The sequence below is a fragment of the Lutra lutra genome, chromosome 1, assembly GCF_902655055.1.
Source record: "Lutra lutra chromosome 1, mLutLut1.2, whole genome shotgun sequence".
Lineage (NCBI taxonomy): Eukaryota > Metazoa > Chordata > Mammalia > Carnivora > Mustelidae > Lutra > Lutra lutra.
The window spans coordinates 93,087,221-93,111,391 of NC_062278.1; the positions used below are offsets into that span (position 1 = coordinate 93,087,221).

At 37.7% G+C, this 24,171-nt stretch overlaps 1 protein-coding gene across 5 annotated transcripts in view; it reads right to left on the reverse strand.

The window, feature by feature from the left end:
- WDR49 (WD repeat domain 49) overlaps positions 1 to 24,171 on the reverse strand; it is a 136,803-nt gene that overhangs the window by 102,246 nt on the left and 10,386 nt on the right. For 4 of the 5 annotated variants that reach the window (XM_047695096.1, XM_047695251.1, XM_047695017.1 and 1 more), the window contains 3 exons: positions 8,398 to 8,838; positions 2,910 to 3,086; positions 1,783 to 1,957 (listed from right to left, as the gene is read on the reverse strand). In XM_047695096.1, the coding sequence (XP_047551052.1) occupies positions 1,783 to 1,957; positions 2,910 to 3,086; positions 8,398 to 8,838 (793 nt within the window). Of the gene's footprint in view, positions 1 to 1,782; positions 1,958 to 2,909; positions 3,087 to 3,251; positions 3,327 to 8,397; positions 8,839 to 24,171 lie in introns of those variants that run through there. The other variant, XM_047695343.1, reaches the window with a different exon arrangement.

A 24,171-nucleotide genomic window follows, 5' to 3' on the forward strand; every position in this document is an offset into this window, starting at 1 on the left:
GGAAACAGTATGGAGATTCTTCAAAAAATGAAAATAGTGACACCATGATCCAGGAATTCTACTACTAAGTATTTATCCCAAAAAACCCCAAAAATACTCATTCAAAAAGATACGTGCACTTCTCTGTTTATGGCATTATTTACAATAGATAACATACGGAAAATAAAGAAGATGTGGTGTATATACATACATACATACACACACACACAATGGAACACTTGGCCATAAAAAAGAATGAGAGCTTCCAATTTGCCACAACATGGATGGACCTAGAGGATATTATGCTAAGTGAAATAAATCAGACAGGGAAACTCAAATGCCATAAGATTTCACTTAAATGTGGAATCTAAAACATAAAACAAATGAATAAACAAACAAACAAAAAGCAGAAACAGACCCATAAGGACAGAGAACAAACTGAAGTTTGCTGGGGGTGGGGGAGGGACAAAATGGGTGAAAGGGAGAGGGAGATACAGACTTCCAGTTAGAGAATGAATAAATCATGGGAATAAAAGTTTCAGCATAAGGAATAAAGTCAAAGATATTGTAATAGCGTTGTATGGTAGCAGAAGGTAGCTACACTTGTGGTGAACACAGTAGAACACACAGATTTGTGGAATTGCTATGCTGTGCACCTGAAACTAATTGAACCCTGTGTGTCAACGATACTTCAATTACCATGCTTGTTTCAAAGGAGCTGCAATAGTTCTGTACAGCTTCTAGCACTATGATTCTCGTTTCCTTGTTGTGCAAATATTAACACATAATTTTGTGCCTGTGACACACAGTAGATAAACAAAAAATACCATCTTTTGTTTTTCCCACATCAATATAATGCCAGAGCTAAAGGATAAGTAGAAAGACATGATATGCTGTATATTGAAGAAAAAAAATACAGATCCTATAGTTCATCATGTGGGATATTACTGTGTGGGTCATGGATGTTACACAAAAATGGTAATAAGTGCCAACAGCTGGGTCCATTTGACTGCCTCCCCCTTCGAAGTATATTAGGAATAGGCCTATGACATAATAGTCAAAGAGATTGTTAATTTCCATTCCTTTCAATGGGCACAATTTAATGTAGCAATTTAGAAGTGAAAAAATGACCATAGTCTTTAGGGTCTGGACCAAAAGAGATATCAGAGCAGATATTGCACATATGAACCATCACATGCAAATTCTGTAAAAATTAGATATATTTTTGTATCTCTCTGGTGATAAGGTTTTATGAAATTTCTAGCTTTCCATAGATGCTATTTTATAACATAATCCTATCACACAGAGAGCTACTGCTCAAGTACTCTAGATCAGAGGAACTCAGTCATTATATCAGCAAAGAGGAAAAAAAAGAAAATTAAGAAGATCCATTTTGAAGATAGTCAAACTAATACACTTTCATGAAAACATGAAGAAAACAAAGGAGTGATTTTGAGGGAACGTCTTACAGTCTCTAATCAGTCCCAGACGTGACCAGAGGAGATTTTTAGGATCAGAGCTGGGTTGAAGTTAAATGGATTCTGTGACCATTTTCTCTCTTCTCTTGAGATGTTTTGAGTGCACAGTTCTCTTGAATTAACTGCATTACATTTTAGGAGGAAAGAAAAGAAAAGAAAAAATTCCTGCTAGTGTTCAGGAGCTAACAGACTGTCCAGGCCAAAACCTCCAGACAACCAATAACTGGTTTTGAGACTAACATTTTGTGGCAAACATTTTCATCAACAAATATAAATGTGGAAGTTGAAGGTGACTATTTCTTTCATTACTGTTCAAACTCAGTACCTTGCCTGACCCAGTCTCCATGATGAAGATTATGCTCTAATGTGTAGCAACATTTGTGATATCCAGAGAGCAGTTCTGCCCAGCTAATGGTCACAGTGCCTTCCTCATCTTCGTGTGCACCAGCAGGACGCTCAAACAGGGAAATCAAGGCCATCGTGAAAGCAATTGCTTGAACCTTAAATGAGATGTTAAAAGAAAAACAAACATGGGCAGTGTAATTTTTGTAAAAGATCCGATGTTCCTTAAGATTAACAAGGAATAGGGCGCCTGGATGGCTCAGTCGGTTAAGTGTCTGCCTTCAGCTCAGGTCATGATCCCAGAGTCCTAGGATCAAGCCCCGCCTCAGACTCCCTGCTCAGCGGGGAGCCTACTTCTCCCTCTTCCCTCTGCCTGCTGCTCCCTCTGGTTGTGCTCACTCTCCCTCTCTTTGTCAAATAAATTAAAAAAAAAATTTCTTTTTAAGATTAATAAGGAATAGATATTGAATTAATGGGGATTTCCTCAGTAGTATTTAAAGGATACAGCAGTTATAGTTAAAGACAGAACAAGAACCATGTTGGTAAAGCAATTACCAAGGGCAGTTCATTATTTGCTTCGATGATACACTTGTTATTAAGCACACAAAGAATGCAAAGTTTTCACAATTAGGAAAGGAAATTGTTCAAAATAGACTACTTCAGAGTTCGTGGGCGTATTCTTGTGTCATTCGGGAAGTAATAATCTTGCAGCAGTTGGGTGGAATGTGATAGGAAGATGAATCATCATATCCAATGTCTGGGTTTCTGTGCTGCCTTCTCAAATGCATCTATCCCATTGTTACATGATACAGGAAACAAGCACTACCCAGGAGGCTGATACAAGGAGCCTTTTAAATGATAAGAAGAATAATTAGTTTGAAAGAGTCATAAGGGATAACTTTAGGTATTTAACAATCGGCAAGAAAACCACACGAAGATTGGTTTCATAAGCAAGAAAAGGAACTGTTACCTAATCCACATTTTCCGTGTCCAGCACGTGTGGCCTTCAAATCTATAAATTCTGAGGTCACCCTCTTTGTATTCTATTTCTATACCGAGCTACAGTTTGATAATTAAATCCATAGTTCAATCTTTCCTTCCCTCACTTACCTTTCCAGTTATGTCCCCAAAAGTAAGAACTGATTCGTTGGCATCAAGGGGGTCATACCAATATTCCATACAAATTGGCGTTCCTTTGAGGCCTTGGAGTTTATATTGACAAGGAAATTCTCCTTTGGACAGCAGATCATAGAAACAAATCTCTTTACTCGTAAAAGCCACTGCTATCTAAAGTAGCAAAGAGAAAATCAGAAAGTATTTCTGATGAATTTAGGGAAATGGGTATACAAAGGAGACATGCAAATCTTAGCACCAAAGCAGACACTGTTCCCTGAGGGTCAGAAACACAGTATGGTGGCACAACTGCACTTTATTCTAACTTTGGACACTAACCAAGAAAAAATTCTTCCCATTAAAGGCATTTGACCACGCTTTCTTCCGTATCCCCACTTCATGCACCTGCCAACCTCTTCCATCCGTGGGAGAGGAGATGACTAATCACACAGAAAAAACAAAGACAGAGGATGACAGCATCACACAGCCATACCAGAAGCTTTACAAACCATGTTTTACAAAGCAAGCAGAGGCTTTCATAAAAATCAGTTGATAAAAACTCTAAGTAGCGCTCACAAGTCAGATAAAATCCCAAAACTATTTTTAAAAGGGTAAATAAATTTGATGATATAATTGACAAAACTTTAAGCTAACCCAAGGTTTTAAAAAAGGTGAAAATACATATTGCTAAAATAAGAAATAGAAGAGTGCCCTACTGATGACCTGATAGAAACAAAACAGGATGATAAGAGAATATCATAAACAATGGAAAGCCAACAATGTAGGTAACCTAGATGAAACTCCCAGACAAAAACATTACCTAAACTAACTCAAAACCAAATAGAAATTCTCAGCAGACATATAGTAAGTAAAACAATTGAAATGATAATCAAAACAAATTCTCACAAAGAAAATCCCAGACCCAGATGGTTTTACTAATAAATGCGACCAAACATTTGAAGAATTAACACCAATGCTTCTCAAACTCTCCCAAAAATAAATAAATAAATAAATAAATAAATAAATAAATAAAAAGTGGAGGAAATACTTCCCAAATCATTTTATGAAACCAGTACCATCATTACCAAAACCACACAAAGACATCACCAAAAAACTGTAGCTCCATCTTCCTAATGAATATAGATGTAAAAATCTTCAATTAAACACTAACAAAGAGAATTCAACAACATATAAAAAAATTACATACTGTCATACATAACCCTGATATTTATACTATAATGCAAGGCTACTTTAACATACAAATATCATCAATGTAATATTCTATAGTAATAAAATAAAAGACCAAAACTGTATGATTATCTCAATAGATACCAAAAAAAGCATTAGACAAAAATCCAACACATTTTCATGAAAAAAAAAAAAATGCTCAATAAACCAGGAAGAGAAGGAAACTTCTTCAACCTGATATACACAAAAAACCCATAGCTGCTATCATACTTAATGGTGGAAATGGTGGAAAACCAAAAACCAAAACCAAAACCAAACTATTCTTCCTAAGATCAGGAACATGATGAGGATGTTCACTCTCACCAGTACTGTTCAGCGCCACACTAGAATTTCCAGGAAGGGAAATTGGGCAAGAAAGGACATAAGACCATCCAGATGAGAAAGGAAGAAGTTAGACTATCTTTATTAGTGGATGACATGATCTTAAACATAGAAAATCCTAAATAATAACAACAACAATAAAATGATCAAAACCAATAAATGAGTTCAGGGAAGTTGCTGGATATGAGATCATTTTCTAAAAATCTATTTTACTTCTTCACACTAGTGATGAACAATCTGAAAATGATATTACCAAAAACAGTGTTAGGAAAACACAAAGACAAAACACATGCTGTGATACAGATTTTGTAAATTATCCACCTGATAAATGTATATATCCAGAATATATAAAGAACTCTCAAAACTCCACAAAGTAAACCCAACAATAAAATGGGCAAAAGATTTAAACACACACCTCACCAATGAGGATATATAGGTAGCAAATCAGTATATGAAATATATGTTCAATATTATGAGTCATTAGGAAAATGTGAATTCAAACCATAGTAAGATAAAAAATATATATATAAACCTATTAAAATGGCTAAAATAGGGGCACCTGGGTGGCTCAGTGGGTTAAGCTTCTGCCTTTGGCTTAGGTCATGGTCTCGGGGTCCTGGGATCAAGCCCCGCATCCATCTCTGGGCTTGGTGGGGAGCCTGCTTCCCTCTCTCTCTCTCTGCTTGCCTCTCTGCCTACTTGTGATCTCTGTCTGTCAAATAAATGAACAAAATCTTAAAAAAAAAAAAAAAACGGCTAAAATAAAGAGATGGGGAAAAAAACAAACCCTGACTATATCAAATGTTGGTAAGGATGTGCTATATCCACATAATAAAATATAACACAACAATAAAAAGATAAACAACTGATATATCTCAAAATAACCGAGCCAAGTTAAAGAAATCAGACCAAAAAGAGTACATACTGTATAATGTCAGTTATATGAAACTCTGGAAAATGCTAACTATTGTGTGGTGACAGTCTATCAGTCACTACCTGACAAGGAGAGATGGGAGGGGATAGATAGGGGATTACAAAAAGGTTCAAGGAAACTTTGGAGGATGATGAATATGTTCATTATTTCCATTGTACTGTTGATTTTTCACAGTATCTAAATGTATTAAAATCTATCTGCTTGGGATTATCCACTTTTAATTTGTGCAGTGCATTTTGTGTAATTATACCTCAATAAACCTGTTTGAGAAAAGAAGAAAAAAGCAACATTCTTTAAACTTCCTTGTTGACTAAGTGCAAAGGAAAGGCTAAGAGTTAGTCATCAGTCCTGGAAAGAGGAAATAATGCAACATAATCATAACAATAAAACAACACAAACATTATATGATAATAAAACAGAGTGCTGCACACAGATATAAAAGAAACTCTGGACTTGAACTATGCTGTAATCGATACAGTTAACATTAACACCAGATCCTTAGCGAGAAGGAACTGGATACTACATCAGCTACCACTCTAGAGGCAGCAAGGACTCTGAAACAGATCCTGAAATCAAGCAGCCTCTGTTTACAAATCTTGCAACACTGATTACATCCTTTGTGACCTGAGGCAAATTCCACAACCTCCCCTTGCCTAGACTCTCATTCTTAAAGAGGGAATAATACCCATCTATGGTGACCTTGAGAAGATTAATAGAGCAGGGCATGTCACCTAGGAAATGAATGATGATAATGATGATGATTCTTTATGTTCAAGGCATTAGAGCATACCATTTCCCACTAAAAAGAACCCAGGTCTTTGGAGAAATGGCTGATTCTGTGTGCGGCATAATAAAGAGGCAAGATGATCCTAGAACATTTTGTCATGCCAGAGAGCAAAGAAGTTTTCAAAGACAAATATGGTTGTGTCAGAAAAGACTCAGAATTGCCTTATATCCATCCCAGTGTCCAAAGATGGTACAATTTTAAGGATGGCTTAATAACTCAGTGAACTGAAACAAATCAGATTATTTAAACTCATGAGTTTCTAATGACACTGATAACAATAATGATAGTAGTACCCATTTTTCATCTTTAGAGGATTTTGAATGCTGATAAATAAAAGTAAAGAATTAGTCATTTATCCTGCATTTGATCTATGTCAATAGTTGGTTAGCCTCTATTTGATCTATATTATAGCTAAATAATTGACAAGGGGAGTTTTTTATAGAGGTATTTCAGCTTGTAAAGAGGAAATCATGAAACTAGAAAGTCATCATCTTGCAACCCCTAAACAAATTGATAGATGAAGGAATAATCAGTGATAACTGATAATGTCCCAAGAAGAGAGAGAACAGCCATTTTGTGCCTCCTGACTGAGGAACCCCTATTCCAGAACAAACTACTCTAAAACTGATCAAGTTTTTCAATTTGACTACCAATATACTGGAAATATGGGGAACAAGTGAACAAGTTAAACAACTCTATCTAAATACAGTCCAGAAAATCCAGACTGTGGGAAGCTCTAAAGGACAAACACCTAGTGTCTTTAACAAAAACAGCAAGAGCAAAAACAAAACAATGAAGGATGCCTGGGTGGCTCAGTTGGTTGGGCCGCTGCCTTCAGCTCGGCGGGTCATTATCCCAGAGCCCTGGGATTGAGTCCCACATCGGGCTCCTTGCTCATCAGGGAGCCTGCTTCTCTCTCTGCATCTGCCTGCCACTCTGCCTGCTTGTGCATGCTCTCTCTCTCTCTCTGACAGATGAATAAATAAAATCTTTAAAAAAAAAAAAAACACAAAACAAAAACAATACAACAATAAAGAAGAGGTGGAGAAAAACATGTAGATCAAAAGAGACCAATCAACAATTCACAATGGTTTGGACCTTATTCAGATGGTGATTCAAACAAACTATCTAACTAGGAATTAACAGATGATCAAAAAATTATAAGACAAGAAGATATGGACATGACTAAATATTTGATGATCATAAGGAATTATTATAATTGATATTAAATGTGATAGAACTTTTATGTTTATACTAAAAAGGGGGACTTTTTTTAGTAAGATGAAATATTTACAGATTAAATAATTGCATATCTTGGGTTTCAAAAGTGGGGAGATATAGATGAAACTAGATTGGCTGTGAATTGGAAATTGTTAAGGGTAAATATTGGTTTTTAATACTATTATCTCTGCCTGTTTGTGCATTTAAAAACTTTCATAGGAGGTCTGACATCTGCTTAATACAAAATACTAAGAATATGGATTCTTTAAGCTGCTTCATCATCCCCTCATAAACTGATTTTTCTTTCAATATGTTATCTGACTTATAGGTAGAGTCATACAAGGATTGTACTTAGTGGACCCTCCCCATCACAATTAAGAAACTGACTAGAACAGCAGTTAAACTCAGATAAGCAACTCCCTGTAATTGTACTGAGTTGTGCCCATGCGTTGTTACAGCCTCTCAGCTCTGCATATAGACCCATGAATCTACTAAAGAATCAGAAATGTCTTACGAGCCAGCCATGCAGCATGGCCACATTTGGGACGAAGCCAAGAATCTGAGTCACTATCAGCTGTGTCCTTTAAAGGTGCCCAAGAAATCCAGCCAAGTGGGTGCTGGGAAATCCAGCAGCCCACTTGGCTCCACTTACATTCCCTCCAGGTCAGAGGAGAAACACAGCATGGTATTAAAGGTCTCTGTCACTGCCAGTGACAGTCAGGAGCCCTGTCCCATCATATTTTTCCCCTTTTAAAGAAGTAAGTTCAGGGCACCTGAGTGGCTCAGTTGGTTAAGCATCTGATCCCGGGGTCGTGGGACTGAGTCCCGCATCAGGGTCCCTGCTCAGCGGGGAGTCTTCTCCCTTTGCCCCTCAGCCCCACTCATGAGCTCTCTCTCTCTCTCTCTCTCAAATAAATTTTTTAAAAGAAATCTTAAAAAATAAAGTAGTAAATTCATTTATTAAGACTTGGTACCTTGTTTACATTTTCCAAAGAAACCAGACTTGTCACCCACAGGTGTTTAAGCTTGGTGGCATCTGAAGTGATGGGAAGTGTTTCTTGCAGCTTTAAATTCTCTCCCCAGATTCCCAATAAACCTTCCTTACTGATGGTCAGATAACGACTTGAACTTTTTAAGAAAATTACTTTTTGAATGGTGTCCTTGTGTTTCACTGGGAGGAATTCAAGGTCTTTCCACTGGGGAACCACAGTTGCCTTTGCTTGTTCATCTTTCTCATAAAGTGCTAACAGTATAAATGAAGTCAGCTTGTCCCAGTTAATGAAGCCATCTTGGGCCACATCCACTTTGTCAAAGAGCTCTCCGTATTCTTCCTTTGTGCCCCAACCAACAATCTCTGTCATCCTTTGCATAAACTCTTCTCTGGACATGCAAATGGTTTGACATGGGTCTGAGGGCTAGAAGTAGGAATAAAAACAAGACAACCATGAAAACATCCATAAGTACCAGAGCACTGTCCCATCCCCAGATGTGGACCTAATCATCAATTCTTCCAAGACACAAAGACAAATAAACATGTTTTACTTTATAACAGGACTTTATTTAAGTTAATTGGGACCAGAGAGCATATAATTGGCAGGGCTACAATCTGACTTTTTTTTTAATGACTTTATTTATTTATTTGACAGAGAGAGACACCGCAAGAGAGGGAACACAGCAGGGGGAGTGGGAGAGGGAGAGACAGACTCCCTGCTGAGCAGAGAGCCTAATGCGGGGCTCAATTCAAGGACCCTGGAATCATGACCTGAGCCAAAGGCAGACCCTTAACAACTAAGCCACCCAGGGGCCCCCAAGCTGACATTTTTGATAACAAATATCCTTATAACTGGAAAAGGGAGGCAGGAGGGTCAGAGATTTTGAAATGATGATGGAAACAGCAGTCGGAATAATGTGGCACTTCAGTCCAAGGAGTGCAAGCACCTCTGGAAACAGGAAAAGACAAGGAAACAGAGTCTCTGCTAAAGCCTCCAGATGGAAAGCCATCCTGACAACAGGAGGATTTTAGCCCTATAAAACCCATTTTGGACTTCTGTCCTCCAAAGTAAGATACATTTGTGTGTTTGAAGCTACTAAGTTTGTGGTAATTTGCTATAGCATCAGTAGGAAACTAGTATAGTAGTTTACAGATGATGGGTGAACAGAGTTTAGCATGGCCAGTAAAATTATATGACACTGAAACTAATCCGAAAGCACGAAGTCCACTTCCGTAAATACACCATGACAGTGAAACCATATATGATTGAGTTTTGTTATTAGTGGTATTTATGCTCTATAAAGACTTTGCAAATACTTATATTAGTAGGTATGGAACTATAGTTGTGAGAGGAAATATAGAGTTATGTTTCTATGAGCCTCTGGTCACAATATTTTCATCACCTGATCAATTCATAAATTTGTTTTGTGGGTTTCCATTGAAAGACACTTAATTTAATATAGTTAATTTACTAATACCGAATTCATGACCAACTGAACAAAGCTTATCTAACACATATATTTTCCCCATGAGGCACATCATAGCCCCTTGCACTTAGGAACACTAAACAGAACTTTACCACCACACTTGGGGACCATTTTAAACAGTGAAGTCGCCAAAGAAAACACAGAATGGGAAAAGAACCTGGCCCTAAGTAGACCACAAATAGGATACTTGTTTGCAGAATGAGAGCTAGAATAAAAAGGCAGAGTATCATGTTGTTTGACATCCCTCTGGAATATGTACATTGAAGTGAAGTCTTTTTCCACTCTGTGCATGTCTGCAAATGACCATGAAAGTATCTCCAGTATTAATTTTTTGGATTATAAATAAATTTTAACAAGTAGGCAAACTCACAAATATAAAAACTGTTCATAATAAGAATATTATATATTTTTTAAGAACATAGTTATTTATTTAACAGACAGAGATCACAAGTAGGCAGAGAGACAGGTTGGGGGTGGGGCGGGAAGCAAGCTCCCTGCTGAGCAGAGAGCCCAATGCAGGGCTTGATCCCAGGACCCTGAGATCATGACCTGAGCCTAAGGCAGAGGCTTAACCCACTGAGCCACCCAGGCGCCCTGAGAATATTATATTTTTAATATTATTACTATTTGAGGGACACCTGGGTGGCTCAGTAGGTTAAGCATCTGCCTTTGGCTCAGGTCAGGATTGAAATTGCTTCCCTCTCTCGTTCTGCCTGCTGCTCTGCCTACTTGTGATCTCTCTGTCAAATAAGTAAGATCTTAAAAATATATATAATACTCTCAATATGCACAATTTTTGTATTTGTGAGTTTGCCTACTTGCTAAGATTTATTTATAACCCAAAAAATTAATACTGGAGACACTTTCATGGAATTTCGCAGACTTGAACAGAGTGGAAAAAGATTTCAGCCTCCAGTGTACATATTCATACCTCACAAAAGAAGGTACACAGATATGCACAAAGCCTATGAGAAGAAGCTCCACATCATATGTCACCAGGGAAATGCAAATTAAAGCATCAAGATGTCACTACACACCCTATTAGAATGGTCAAAAATCTGGAACACTGACAAGAGTAAATGCCAACAAGGATCCAGAACAGGAACTCTCATGCATTGCTGATGGGAATGTAACATCATACAGCCTCTTTGGAAGACAGTTTGGTGGTTTCTTAGAAAACTGATCATATTCTTGTTATCTGACCCAGCAAACATGATCCTTGGTATTAACCCAAATGAACTGAAAACTTAGGTCTTCAGGGTGTTTATTGCAGCTTTACTCATAATTGCCAATACCTGGAAGCACCCAAGTTGATGTCCTTCAATAGGTGAATGGATGAATAAATTGTGGTACATCAGAGAACAGAATATTCTGTTAAAAAGTTCTAAAAAGAAGGGAGCTATCAAACCATGAAAAGACCTGGAGGAAACGTAAACACATACTACTAAGTGAAGGAAGCCGATCTGAAAAGGTTGCTTGGTTGGATACCAACTACATGAAATTCTAGAAAAAGCAAAACCATAGAGACAGTAAAACGTTCAATGGTTGCCAGGGGTTGGAGTGGGGAGGATGAATAGGCAGCGCACAGAGGATTTTCAGGGCAGTGAAACCACCCTGTATGATACCATCGTGGTGGATGTCAATATGCATTTGTCCAAACCCCATAGGATGTACAAGACCAAGAATGAGTCCTAATGTAAAATGTGGCCTTTGGGTGATTATGATATGTCAATGTAGGTTCAACAGTAACAAGCATACCCCTCTGGTGGGGTATGTGGATAAAGGGGGAGGCTGGGCATGCTTCAGGGTAGGGGATATACCGGTAATCTCTCTACTTTCCCCTTAATTCTGTCATGAGTCTAAAACTACTCTAAAAATATAAAGGTTTAATTGAAAAAAAAAAAAAGATGAACCAAGGTATTATGTGTGCAAAAACTAAGTAATCAAGTGTTTAATAGAATTTGGTCTAAGTTTTTAATTAATTGACTTAATTTTCTGAGAAATAATTGGTATCCAGCCCTTTGAACTACTCAGAAGTCCATCATTCTTTTCTTTGTTAAATTATTTTTTTTTTAATATTTTATTTATTTATTTGACAGAGAGAGATCACAAGTAGATGGAGAGGCAGGCAGAGAGAGAGAGAGGGAAGCAGGCTCCCTGCTGAGCAGAGAGCCCGATGTGGGCCTTGATCCCAGGACCCTGAGATCATGACCTGAGCTGAAGGCAGCGGCTCAACCCACTGAGCCACCCAGGCGCCCCTGTTAAATTATTTTTAGTCCAAAAAGTTTAGAGAGATGGAAATTTTTCAGTGACCCAGATTTCAAGTGTGAAGAAAGAAATCTGATCCTAAAAACACTCCATTTGAGCCAAACTGCAAACTGTTTCTGAACGATAAGTCAATGTTGATTTTTTATTTCAAAACTGTTACATAATGACATCAATGAGCCTCTTATATTTATGTTATTATCTTATATTATGTTTAAAACATTATAAAGCTGAATCTCAGAGTATTTTCTTATGAGTTAGTGAATTTTTTTTCAGGAACAGGAAACTGTTTTGACTTATAAATACCAAAATAAATCTTTTTTATATCCTAGAATATGGAATTGCAAATGGACCATAAACAAAGACAACAAATTTTCTTCCCAAAGTAACATACACAATCAACTGCATAATTTTCTGTGCATTAATAATGCCAATATGCACTGGGAGAAGATTTGAGAAATACTCCCAATTTATGAAGTTTGACAGAAAAGAGCAATTATATAATATACTGGACAGTTCTATTATTGATTGTTCATTGATCTAAGTTTGAAAATAAAACCAATTTTTGCCATACCTTTGGCTAAAATTGAGAAATTTATTTTTATTAAAAATTTCTAATGTGTTTCAAAAAGCATCATGCCTTGATCGGTATGTGTTTTGTGTTTATTAGTTCTATTATATTCCAGGTTTAATAAATTAGTTCAATGTACAATGAAAGTATGTGATCTTTTACACAAACTTAAAAGCACTCATGCATTGAATTTTACCACACAGTTAATGCTCATTTTATCAGTGGTTCCCACTTATGTCCTGGGAAGAGAATTAATTCACTCATTCCATTATATTATGCACATCACACATGGTACCAGGAGGATTGTGTGGTTGTACAGTTAGAGCTCAAAGCCTCAGCCTCAGTTATTAGGCCTCTAAATAGGGATAATGCAAACTGTTAGGGCTGTTATTAGGATTAGCTGATAATTTATGCAAACCACACAGGATAATTTAAGGTGATTATAACACATTTATACTCAATAAATGTTAATTTCCTGTTAACTAGTTTAAAGAATAGAACTCCATATACAATGTCATCATTTAGCAATGACCCTTCTCTAAGGATTTAGCTAAATTCATTTGTTGATGCGAGTGTATGTGTGTGTGTGTGTGTGTGTGTAAGGAAGTGTACATAATTACTAATTTTAGTTCATTGATCCTATATATCAACGGTGGCTAGCTGCTAACTAAATGCTTCTAAGGGACGTCTCAGTGGGTCCAAAGAATATGAAAAGAAGACTGCGAACAGGATCACGTGAAACTCTGGGTTTTGCTGACAGTTGCTGTCATGGCAGCAGATACTAGTTTCGGGCTTCATATGAAATATCAGTTGTGCACATGGTTTCAGTGGCTCTTCCTCAGACAAGAAATGGTTCTAAGTGAGCCCAGCAAAAGTAAAGTTTATCTACATGTTTCCAGAAACAAAAATTCTTTCATCCAGGCAAGACCAACATTTTGTCACTGTGAGCCACTTTTTTAAAAATAAGATTTTAATTCTTTATTTATTTGAGAGAGAGAGAGAACATGAGTGTGGGGGGTCCAGAGGGAAAACCAGGCTCCCCACTGAGCAAGAAGCCTGTCAAGGGGCTCAATCCCAGGATGTTGGGATCATGACCTGAGCCGAAGGCAGACGCTTAACTGACTGAGCCACCCAGTTGCCCCTGTAAGCCACTTCTCCTACTTTATGAATTTTAGGTGAGCCAGAGGTTCTATCCTGGACTTCTTGGTAGAAGGTAACTCCACAGGAAGAAAGATAAGACAGTCCCTCAATCTAAAAATGAGCTTGCATATACTATGATTTAGTTGAGATAAACTCTCGACCTGTATTAGATTCAGTACTGAATGCCAAAAGAACTTCTCTTTGAACCATCTTTAGAAAAAAAAATACATGTATATATAAGTATACATATATATCTAAATTAATACCAATTTAGTTAACATCTGGATATTATGCTTGAATTTGCTACATAATATTTGCGTGACCATAAGTCAGTGATAACAATTCTCAGAGTTTATATTAGGGTCTAATAAGATAATCTAGATGTAAGGCTATCTTTACATTAAACAATATTATACCAACTTTAAGTTGTTGTTGAAGTCACGTCCACAGCAAGCTAGATTCACAAGCCTACATTTAGTATAGCTAGGGAAATACTAAGAATTTAGGAAATTTGATTTCATTATAAAACATAAGCATAAAATAATTAATTCTTGGTCCCTTCAATTGAAATTTTAATTGGACTTTAATAAGAAGTATGGCTTTAATATCACCTTCTTCCCATAGACAATTTGTTCCAATTTGAATGTAGACTTTCCAAACAAAAACTCCTAACTGTTTGAAAGTATACCTTCTCACTTCTATTAGTCAAGATTCTCTGGTCTTTTGGAGTAAAAATTAGTAACCCAGCATCTCTTAGAACTTCTTTTATAATAAAAATGAACAATGGGGGCGCCTGGGTGGCTCAGAGGGTTAAAGCCTCTGCCTTCGGCTCAGGTCATGATCCCAGGGTCCTGGGATCGAGCCCCGCATCGGGCTCTCTGCTCGGCAGGGAGCCTGCTTCCTCCTCTCTCTCTCTGCCTGCTTCTCTGCCTGCTTGTGATCTCTGTCTGTCAAATAAATAAATAAAATCTTTAAAAAAAAAAAAGTATTTAAAAATGAACAATGTATTATCTAATAGAAAATATATTCTCATGCAGCCCTTATAAGACGATGTTTGCATGTTTATTTTGCTATGTCTATTTAACTACTGAGCATTATAATAAACCAGCATTGTTTCCAATTGTTCTTGCAAAAAAGCTAATACACTCAGAAAATCTGGTTGATTCTCTCACTGGACACAACTTTAGACATTTAGAAAATCTTCCTGTCTTCCTGAAAACCTTTCAAAGAATGTTCTAAAAATCCTTTCCTTTTGCCTAGAAAGCATTTTCTGGAGATATAGTCAGTTCTCATGAGCTATCTTAAAAAAAAAAAAAACAACACCCACCCCAAAAAAAACAATGGACTCTGTACAACTCCCTTCAGCCTTTGAGATTTGTAAGATTTAGATTTCACTGTACCTTCTGTGAAAACTAAGCACTAAACCTGAGTGCAAACTTCCAAAAATATACCCTTTGTAAGAAACTTGACAGCCTTTTTTAAAATTGAGATCATGTACTTTCAAATAGCAAAGCATAATTATGTCAACACACTTTTAAAATTTCATTTCACACAAAATAATTCATATCAATTTATTAAAGAAAATACAAAATATAAATAAGGCAAAAATTTAGAATCCTCCATAATGCCATCAACATGTCAGATTTTTTTTTTTCTGGGCAGAAAGATAAATAACTGTGTATTATTCTTCAAATGGTGTCATGATATACATATCTCTGTATATTGCATTTTCCACTTTATATCAAACTGTGAAAGTGTGCCTTATACAATATATATTGGTCTTTACCATCATTTTTAATGGCTGTACAATATTCTATGGAGAAGACATGCAATTTATGGCCCCATTATTAAAAATTTCAATTGTTCCCAATGCTTTGCTGTTTTATAGAAATAGCCCTGCAAAGAACATTCCAATATATACATCTTTGGTCCCTTGTCCAATTATTTCCTGAGGGAAATTCCCTAGAAACAGAAATTGCTGAGTCAGAATTTAAACATTCTTAAGCTTTTGATATATCTTACCAAATCTTCTTCCAAAGGGTTGAACAAATTTACATTTCCATTAACAAAGTATGAGACTGCTAATACACAAAACCCTCACTGAGCTCACTCATCTTAAGACTCACCAATTGGTTGCTAAAAAATAATTCTAGTAAGCCTAAACATTTACATACTTGCTGGGAAAACGAAGCAATACATTCTCAGAGCCAACATTTAATCCTTTTAAATTCTGCCAACTTTTAGGAATGTTGTTTATATTTGTTTTTTCCTTAATTTTTTTCCTATAGCAGTATTTTATAATGAAATGAGGAAAGAAAGTTTTTCTCCTTTTATCCCTACTCTGTGAATAAGGACTTGCCCGAGACAAGACTACAAGTCCCAGTTAGAAACTACGGAGAGACAACAATCCAATTTGCTGAGAAAATCTAGGGATTTTCTCCCATGCCAAAGCTAGCAGTAGGTTAACATATCACTGACACAGAGTTCACTGCCCTCATTCACTCCTGATGAGTATGAGCTTCCAGATTCTGAAAATTAATGTCAAATAGAACCACTTACAGGGATACTTTCACCAGTCCATGTATCTCCCCATCCATCCACCCACCCACTGATCTATTCATAATAAAAATATATTGAACTTATACACATCACAAGGTAGAATGGGGTAGGTTTATTTATTCATTCACTCAACAAATATTTATTAAGTAACTGCTCCATGCCACACACTATTTTAAGCACTTAGCATCCAAGGTCTGTGCTCTTCAAATACACTTCAGTAGAGAGCCTCAGTGTGCTGGTCACAATGAATGCACATGGTTTTGGGTTACCATAAGTGATAGGAACACAAAAATCACGCTAATTATTCTCTTCCCTAATTTCAAGCAATTTAGCACATATGCATGTCAAAAGCATTCCATAAACAGATATCTTTCATGGACCAGAAACCTTTCCTTAGTTTGAAAGCTTTTTATTTTTTTCTTTCCTATCATTAGAATTCTGCAATGTCTTTTTTTCTCTACATGAAAAATAGTTTCTAATAGAGTTTCAGAATCTTGTTTTCCCTAGGACCTGCTAGTTTTATCAAGCATTTCACCCAAAATAATATTTCTTCTGTCAAATATTTGGCATGATTTTTGGGTAATGTTCCATGACGGCTGAATGAGTACACACTATCAAAATGCACCCTTTCCCCCATCTCTCTAATTAAATTTAAAATTAACATGCTGCTTTCTCATGCTTCGTTCTGTTACACCTGCCTCAATTTCCCTTGGTTCCGAAGTCTATAGGTTATGAATATGTATTAGCGTTTGCTGTCAAACCCTGTGAACATCTTCTGGAGCAGAAGATTAGATATGCTATTTCAAAACAGATGCATCAGTTTAAATCATCCCCTGCAATGTTCACCTACCAGTGAACTTTCATGAGAGACTGAACAACAGAACAGCAGACACTACTCTGCCAGCCACAGTTCATATAGCCTTTTTTTTTTCTTGCCTCAATGAATTTTAGTCAGTTTTAATTTTCATTTACAGTAGGATATCAACGATTCATGAGCTCATCAGTCTAAATGGAGTTAAAATTTCATGACTAACAAAGACACAGGCAAATGGATGCCTGAAAGCACCAAACTACTTCTGCCCAATCAAACTTTGCACTTCATATCCTCTCTCTAGAAAACTCATCTCCCTTCGGGTGCCTGGATGGCTCCAGTGGTTGGGGATCTGCCTTTAGCTCAGGCTGTGACCTCAGGGTCCTAGGATCGAGCCCTATGTCTGGCTTCCTGCTCAGCAGGGAGTCTGCTTCTCCCTCTCCCTCTGCTCCTCTCCCTGCTCGTTCTCTCTCTCACTCTCTCTCTCAAATAAATAAATAAAAACTTAAAAAAAAAAAAAAAAGAAAGAAAGAAAGAGGAAAAGAAAACTAATCTCCCAACCGACCAACATTTACCTGACGGAGTGATGCCCTTCCCACAGATGGCAGCTTGGATGTTACTTCCTCCAGGAAGCCTTCCAGGAGGCTCCTCCCCAATATAAGCAATGTGTTCCCCCAACACTGTTCGTTTCCTCAGAGCACTAAGTAGTTAACAGAATAACTGTGAGTTCACGCCTTAGCTTACCCTTCCATGAGGGAAGGTCTGAGTCGAAGTGGTTTTCAACCACCTCGGGATAGATATCAATAAGTGCCTGTTGTTAGAATGAGGAAATGAATGAATGAGCATATTTTTAATATGCTCTTCCATGTTGCAGAAGAGATGCTCATCTGTTTTACTAATAACTTCAAGTTTGAGAAAGAGGCCAGAGTAATGAACAATGGTCAAGTTATAGAATGATACTGTATAAAATGTGGGAAAATCAGAAAGAAGTCTAAGTTTAAGGTTATTCCTAAGTTTAAGGGGACAAGAATGGGTATCAGACCACTCTGAGCAATGTACTGGCTCTGCCCAAACTCAAATGGAAATGGACAAATCCCTTCATTTAGATTTTTGTTTCCTTGCCTGTAAAATGAAGGCAATAAATTAGGTCTCTATGGTCTCTCTCTTCTTAACACTAAAACTCAGTGAAAGGAAGTTGATGAAGAAGCACTACTTAGTAGATAATCAAAGTATTTATAAAAAGCATCACTTTTTAATTCAGCATTATTTAAATTCAGCATTGTTAAACACACGTTTAGAGCCGTACCACAGAATTTGTAGGTTATTAAGATATACTGACATTTTAATGACATTTATCTTTGGACTGAATTATGGTATAGATAAGGTGCCCACAAAGCCATTTGCTCTGCCTTACCCAGCTACAAGCACAGTTCTATTTTTCCATAATTGAGACCTCGATACACACAAATACACACATTTTTCATTTTAGAATGATTATGCACTGTTTTGCAATTTTCCTTTTTTTCACTGAACAGTAAATCTTAACAATTTTATATGCTTGCTTTATTCTTTTTAATAGCTGAGTAGTAGGCACATGCTATAATCTATTTGTTCACTTATTGACAAATATTTGGGCTGTTTTAAAAATCCATTTTACTGAGAATATTACAATGAATATTCCTTTATTTTTAAAGTTTTTATTTATTTATTTGACAGAGACAGATATCACAAGTAGGCAGAGAGGCAGGCAGAGAGAGAGAGAGGAGGAAGCAGGCTCCCCGCTGAGCAGAGAGCCTGATGCAGGGCTCGATCCCACAACCCTGGGATCATGACCTAAGCCGAAGGCAGAGGCTTTAACCCACTGAAGCACACAGGCACCCCACAATGAATATTCTTATACTTATTTTTTTTTCTGCACATGTCATTACTTAGGATAGCATATCAAATTGGAATTGCTCCTTCAAAAAGGAAACACTTGATACATTTTATATTTGGTACATTCTGGAAAATTGCCTACCAAAAAAGCTTTGACAATTCACAGACTCAGTAACAGTACCCATTTCCTGGATTCTTTGCCAATAGTATAGATTAATACTCTTTTTAATCTTGCCAAGCTGATGAATAAAAAATGAGGTCTTCTTTTTTTATTGGAGTTTCAAATCAAATTCCTGATAAGTTTGAGGATCTAGTCACATGATTAGCAGTCATTTGTGTGGCATTTTTCCTTAAATGCATAAAATATGATAAAATATGTAAACATGATCTATCTAGAATAGAACTCAATGTGATATGTGTATGTGCATTAATGGGTAGAAATGAATGAAAATGCACTGGAAAGGTGCGACACGAGAGCAGTTACCAGAACAACTGTAAAGGGGACTTTGATGTGTGATTCGATTTTGTTTACAATGAGAGTAGTGTATTCCTTCTAACCTTGCTTTGCTTTACTAAATAACAAAGGGACTGTTGGATAAACAGGAATCATAAAGATGAGTGAAACTGTATTTCATTGGCTATAATCTCATTTTCTTTCCCGTCTGTTTCCAAGAAATAACCCTGCTTCTTTATTTATTGTACCCACTCCACTTGTTTCTCTACCCCCTTGAAAAATTTCCCTGAGCCCATTCTTAGACACTCTGCTCTCTCCTCCAGACAGCTCAGCTGCATCCATGGGTTCTCCACCCTCTGGCATCCATGGTTCTCATCTGACTTCCCTCTGCCTGCCTGACCCTTCTACATGCCTTTAAACAAATAGCCTTGTCCTTAGGGCATCTGCAATGAGAACAAAAAGAACATGGAAAAAGCTACAATAAAAGTGAAAAGAAACCTGTTAAGGTGCTAATTTAGTGTAGGTCGTGAAAGAAGACCTTCTTGAGAGAATGGTATTGAAATATGACGTCGGAGTTTGCTGGGAAATTGTGGGGGAGAGGACAGGAATATTCCATGCTGAGCATAGCACTTGACTAAGTCCTATGACAGAACTACTGTTAAATCATTCAAGTAACTAAATATGACCATCATGACTTAAATAATTTGGATAAAGTTCCAGTGCTGGATAATTTTGTGACTAATAGTTGGAACCATAAATCCAGACCCAACACCTGTGGGTAGGTGGGACCAGATTGCATGAGGAGGTACAAATTCCCCTGAAAGGAATAGGTGTTATATATTCTTGACAGTACTAGGGGAAAAGGTAGAAAAATAAGTTTCAGACGAGAGTGAAGGAAAATATTTTTCTGTACGTCTAGGGCCAAGAATTGATGTGGCCTCCAGGCCCTAAGGTCTGGCACGTGTACAGAAAGAGTAACCCCTTGACCATATAAATGTGGTCAGAAATGAGGAAATGGAACAAGTTAGTAGGATGCCATGAAAAGGGTCCAAACAAAACAGCATTGTCCAACAGGACTTTCTGCAGTGATGAAAATGTTCTATAATCCTAATGATCCAATAGGATAGCGACTAACCACATGTGGCTACTAAGTACTTTAAAAGCGGCTGGTGCCTGTGAGTGATGGACTCTTTTATTTTATGGAATTCTTATTTTGTTTCACTTTACTTTAAAGAACCACATGTGGCGGTTCTTCTAAAGAATCACATGTCTCATTCGGTGAAGCGTGTGATTCTTGATTTCGGCTCAGGTCATGATCTCAGTGTTGAGAGACTGAGTCCCGTGCTAGCCTCTGCACTCAGTGCGGGGTCTGCTTGAGATTTTTTTCCCCCGCTTCTCTTCCTGCTACTCTCTCTCTCTCTCTCTCAAATAAATAAATAATTTTTTAAAATTACATAAACAAATAAATATCTGTGGTTCATGGTTACCATATTGGTCAATGCAGGCCTGGTGTCAGAAGTGTTGAGAGAATTAGGGAAGACTGTGTACACACATGGAAGGCGGAGGAATAGAGAGGAAAAGGGTGTCCTTGGTAGTCCTCAGCAGAGAATGTTGGTGTCCAGAGAGTCAAGATTTAATAAAGGTCACATCCATGAAACGGTGGGACATGATGAGGGAGGAAAAGACCCTGAGAGACTTTGTGGAGGTATGAAGCCAAAGCCTTGGGGAAATGTTGGCAGTCACCAAGGGACAATCCGGAGGCTTCTTATTTCTAACAATGATGCTGGTGGAGTCGTGTGTTATCATCGAGTGTGCTATACTTGGTAACAAATGACAAGTGTGCGGTCAAAATGGCACAAATTGCAGTTCTTTAGTTGTCTGTTTTCTTCATGTTTCTTTTTTTTAGTTCTCAGGAAATTTGAAAAAGTAGGTCGTGCCCTTGGTCTACAGGTCTGGCAAAGTTAATGCTCTACAAATGAATAGAATCAGACATTCTGGTGTCTTTCCCTCACCTTTACAAGTTTTTTAGTTGCTTTCTCTGCTCCAGTCCCTGCCAAAGCTCAAGGTTAAAATATTTGTTCACCTAAAGCACTCTTCATCACCCTTTCTGATCCCGATCAATTTTCATAAGCACCTGCTCCAAAAAGCACACCGAGAAACTGGAAGGGGCATAAAGCTGTTAGAACTTGTCATGAAATTCAACACAAAGTCAGCAGTGTTCAAGAAGAGCAATTTTTCATGTGTGTTGACACATAACTTCCCTCGCTTGTGTTTTGGTGATGACATTGTTTGCTAACCTCAACCATGAATGCTAGCAAGTCAGACAAAACCTCCAAAGAATCCCTATCATTTCCGATTGTGCCAGCCGCCATGGTATTGGATTTGCTTCATGCTATCACCTTCATTCTAGGGGAGGGGAGGAAGGGGACGTGTAGAGCTTTGCTGATTTTCTGCTGCCATCAAAAATGGGTTTTTCGATTCCACTAAGAGAGTTGGGGTGAGACATGCTCTGACCTGCTGCTGCCTTTGTTTAGAGGGCCATGAATTGACTGAGAGTGCTGAATGCACAAGGTACTATATAATAGAGTTATAGATTAAGCTCTACCTGTTTACCTTCTCATAAGCCTCCACTGAGATGCCTTTAGAATGGAAAAGATAATTTAAAAAGCAATAGATTATTCCTATCTTTTCTTTTTTTTTTCTTTCACCTTTTTTCTGCATTGATTTATTGTAGGAGCTGTTGATTATTTGCTGATTGCACGTTAATTCCAAGTTACCAGGGCAGAGCGCCTGTGTGCTATCCACGTAACAGGCTTCTTTTGTTAATGAAGTCCTTATCCTATTGGATTCCTGTTCCTTAAAGCAACATTTCAAAGAGAGGTTGCCTTGCGGCCAGTGGGAGTGATGCCACACAGTGGGCTGGAAAGATGACAATCCATCCCTGGGCCCTGGCTCTGCCCCAAGGAGTAATTCAATTAAATATGTGTGAGCTTCATTCTCCTTGTGTGTAACTGGAAAATACAAATGTCTACCCCGCCTACATTCCAGGCTGGTGAAAGGATCAAATAGCAGGATACCTACAGAAGGGCTTTGTAAAATCTTAACACACTTGAAAGATAGTAAATTTGCATTCATCATTTTTACCTTCACTCATTTCTAGAAAGAGTTTTAGTTCAGCTACAATGAAGGAACAGAGGCAGTTGAACCATTAAAGCAAAGATAAAAGAACACGAGTCATATAATAAAAACAGCAGATAATTGTTTCAGGAAAATCTATGTTAAGAATAGTGGTATCAATTGAAAACTAAATTTAAATCTTCTGGCAATTAAGGCAAAACACAAAACACTGGGGCGCCTGGGTGGCTCAGTTGGTTAAGCGACTGCCTTCAGTTTAGGTCATGATCCCAGAGTCCCAGGATAGAGCCCCACATCAGGCTCCCAGCTCCGCAGGGAGCCTGCTTCTCCCTCTTTCTCCTCTCTCATGGTCTCTCTCTCTCTCTCTCAAATATATAAATAAAGTTTCTTAAGAACACACACACAAGGGGCGCCTGGGTGGCTCAGTGGGTTAAAGCCTCTGCCTTCAGCTCAGGTCATGATCCCAGGGTCCTGGGATCGAGCCCCGTATTGGGCTCTCTGCTCAGTGGGGAGCCTGCTTCCTCCTCTCTCTCTGCCTGCCTCCCTGCCTACTTGTGGTCTCTGTCTGTCAAATAAATAAATAAAATCTTTAAAAAAAAAAATACACACACAAAACATTGTTAGGCACATGACTCTCCTTCATCTATGAAATGAAATATGTTGGTTTATTAGGCAAGACAGAACTTGTCCTACCATTAAATGCTAAGGATCGTGAATGAGACTGTTTACTGGGCAGACACCTGTGCACACTTTCAGTTGCCCTTGCAGTCAGAATGCGAGCCGGGCGCATGACAACTTTCCCCACGTACTCCTTCATGCTCTCCCTCCCGATACTAGCTTGATTCATGACAATCATAGAGGGTGGGAGAGGGAAGGACCCTGGGCACCTGAATCCTTACTTGGAGCTGCCCACCAATTAAAAATTTCTACTTTATATGAGCAAGAAATAAACCTCTATTTATCATGTATGAGCTTTTTTTTTTTTTTTTACACAGTTTGCACACCTGATAAAAATAAAGATTTTCTAATTTGGGACTTTATTGGCTAATATATAGAGTTTTTAACTATTAGTTTTACCTTTAAAAATTTTTTTTTAATTTTTTTTAAAGATTTTATTTATTTATTTGACAGAAAGAGAGATCACAAGTAGTCAGAGAGGTAGCCAGAGAGAGAGGAGGAAGCAGGCTCCCCGCTGAGCAGAGAGCCCAATTCGAGCCTCGATCCCAGGACCCTGGGACCATGACCTGAGCCGAAGGCAGAGGCTTTAACCCACTGAGCCACCCAGGTGCCCTACCTTTAAAATTTTTGAATGATCTTTATGGGCTGTGTCATATTTTATCAGAGGCAAGCAAAATCTAATGGTTCTAAGGGAATAAAACAAAGATGGGAGATTTTATTTGTATTGGGATGTTAATGCCTAGAACAGAAAAGAAAGAAGAGACAAGAATACTTCTGCAACA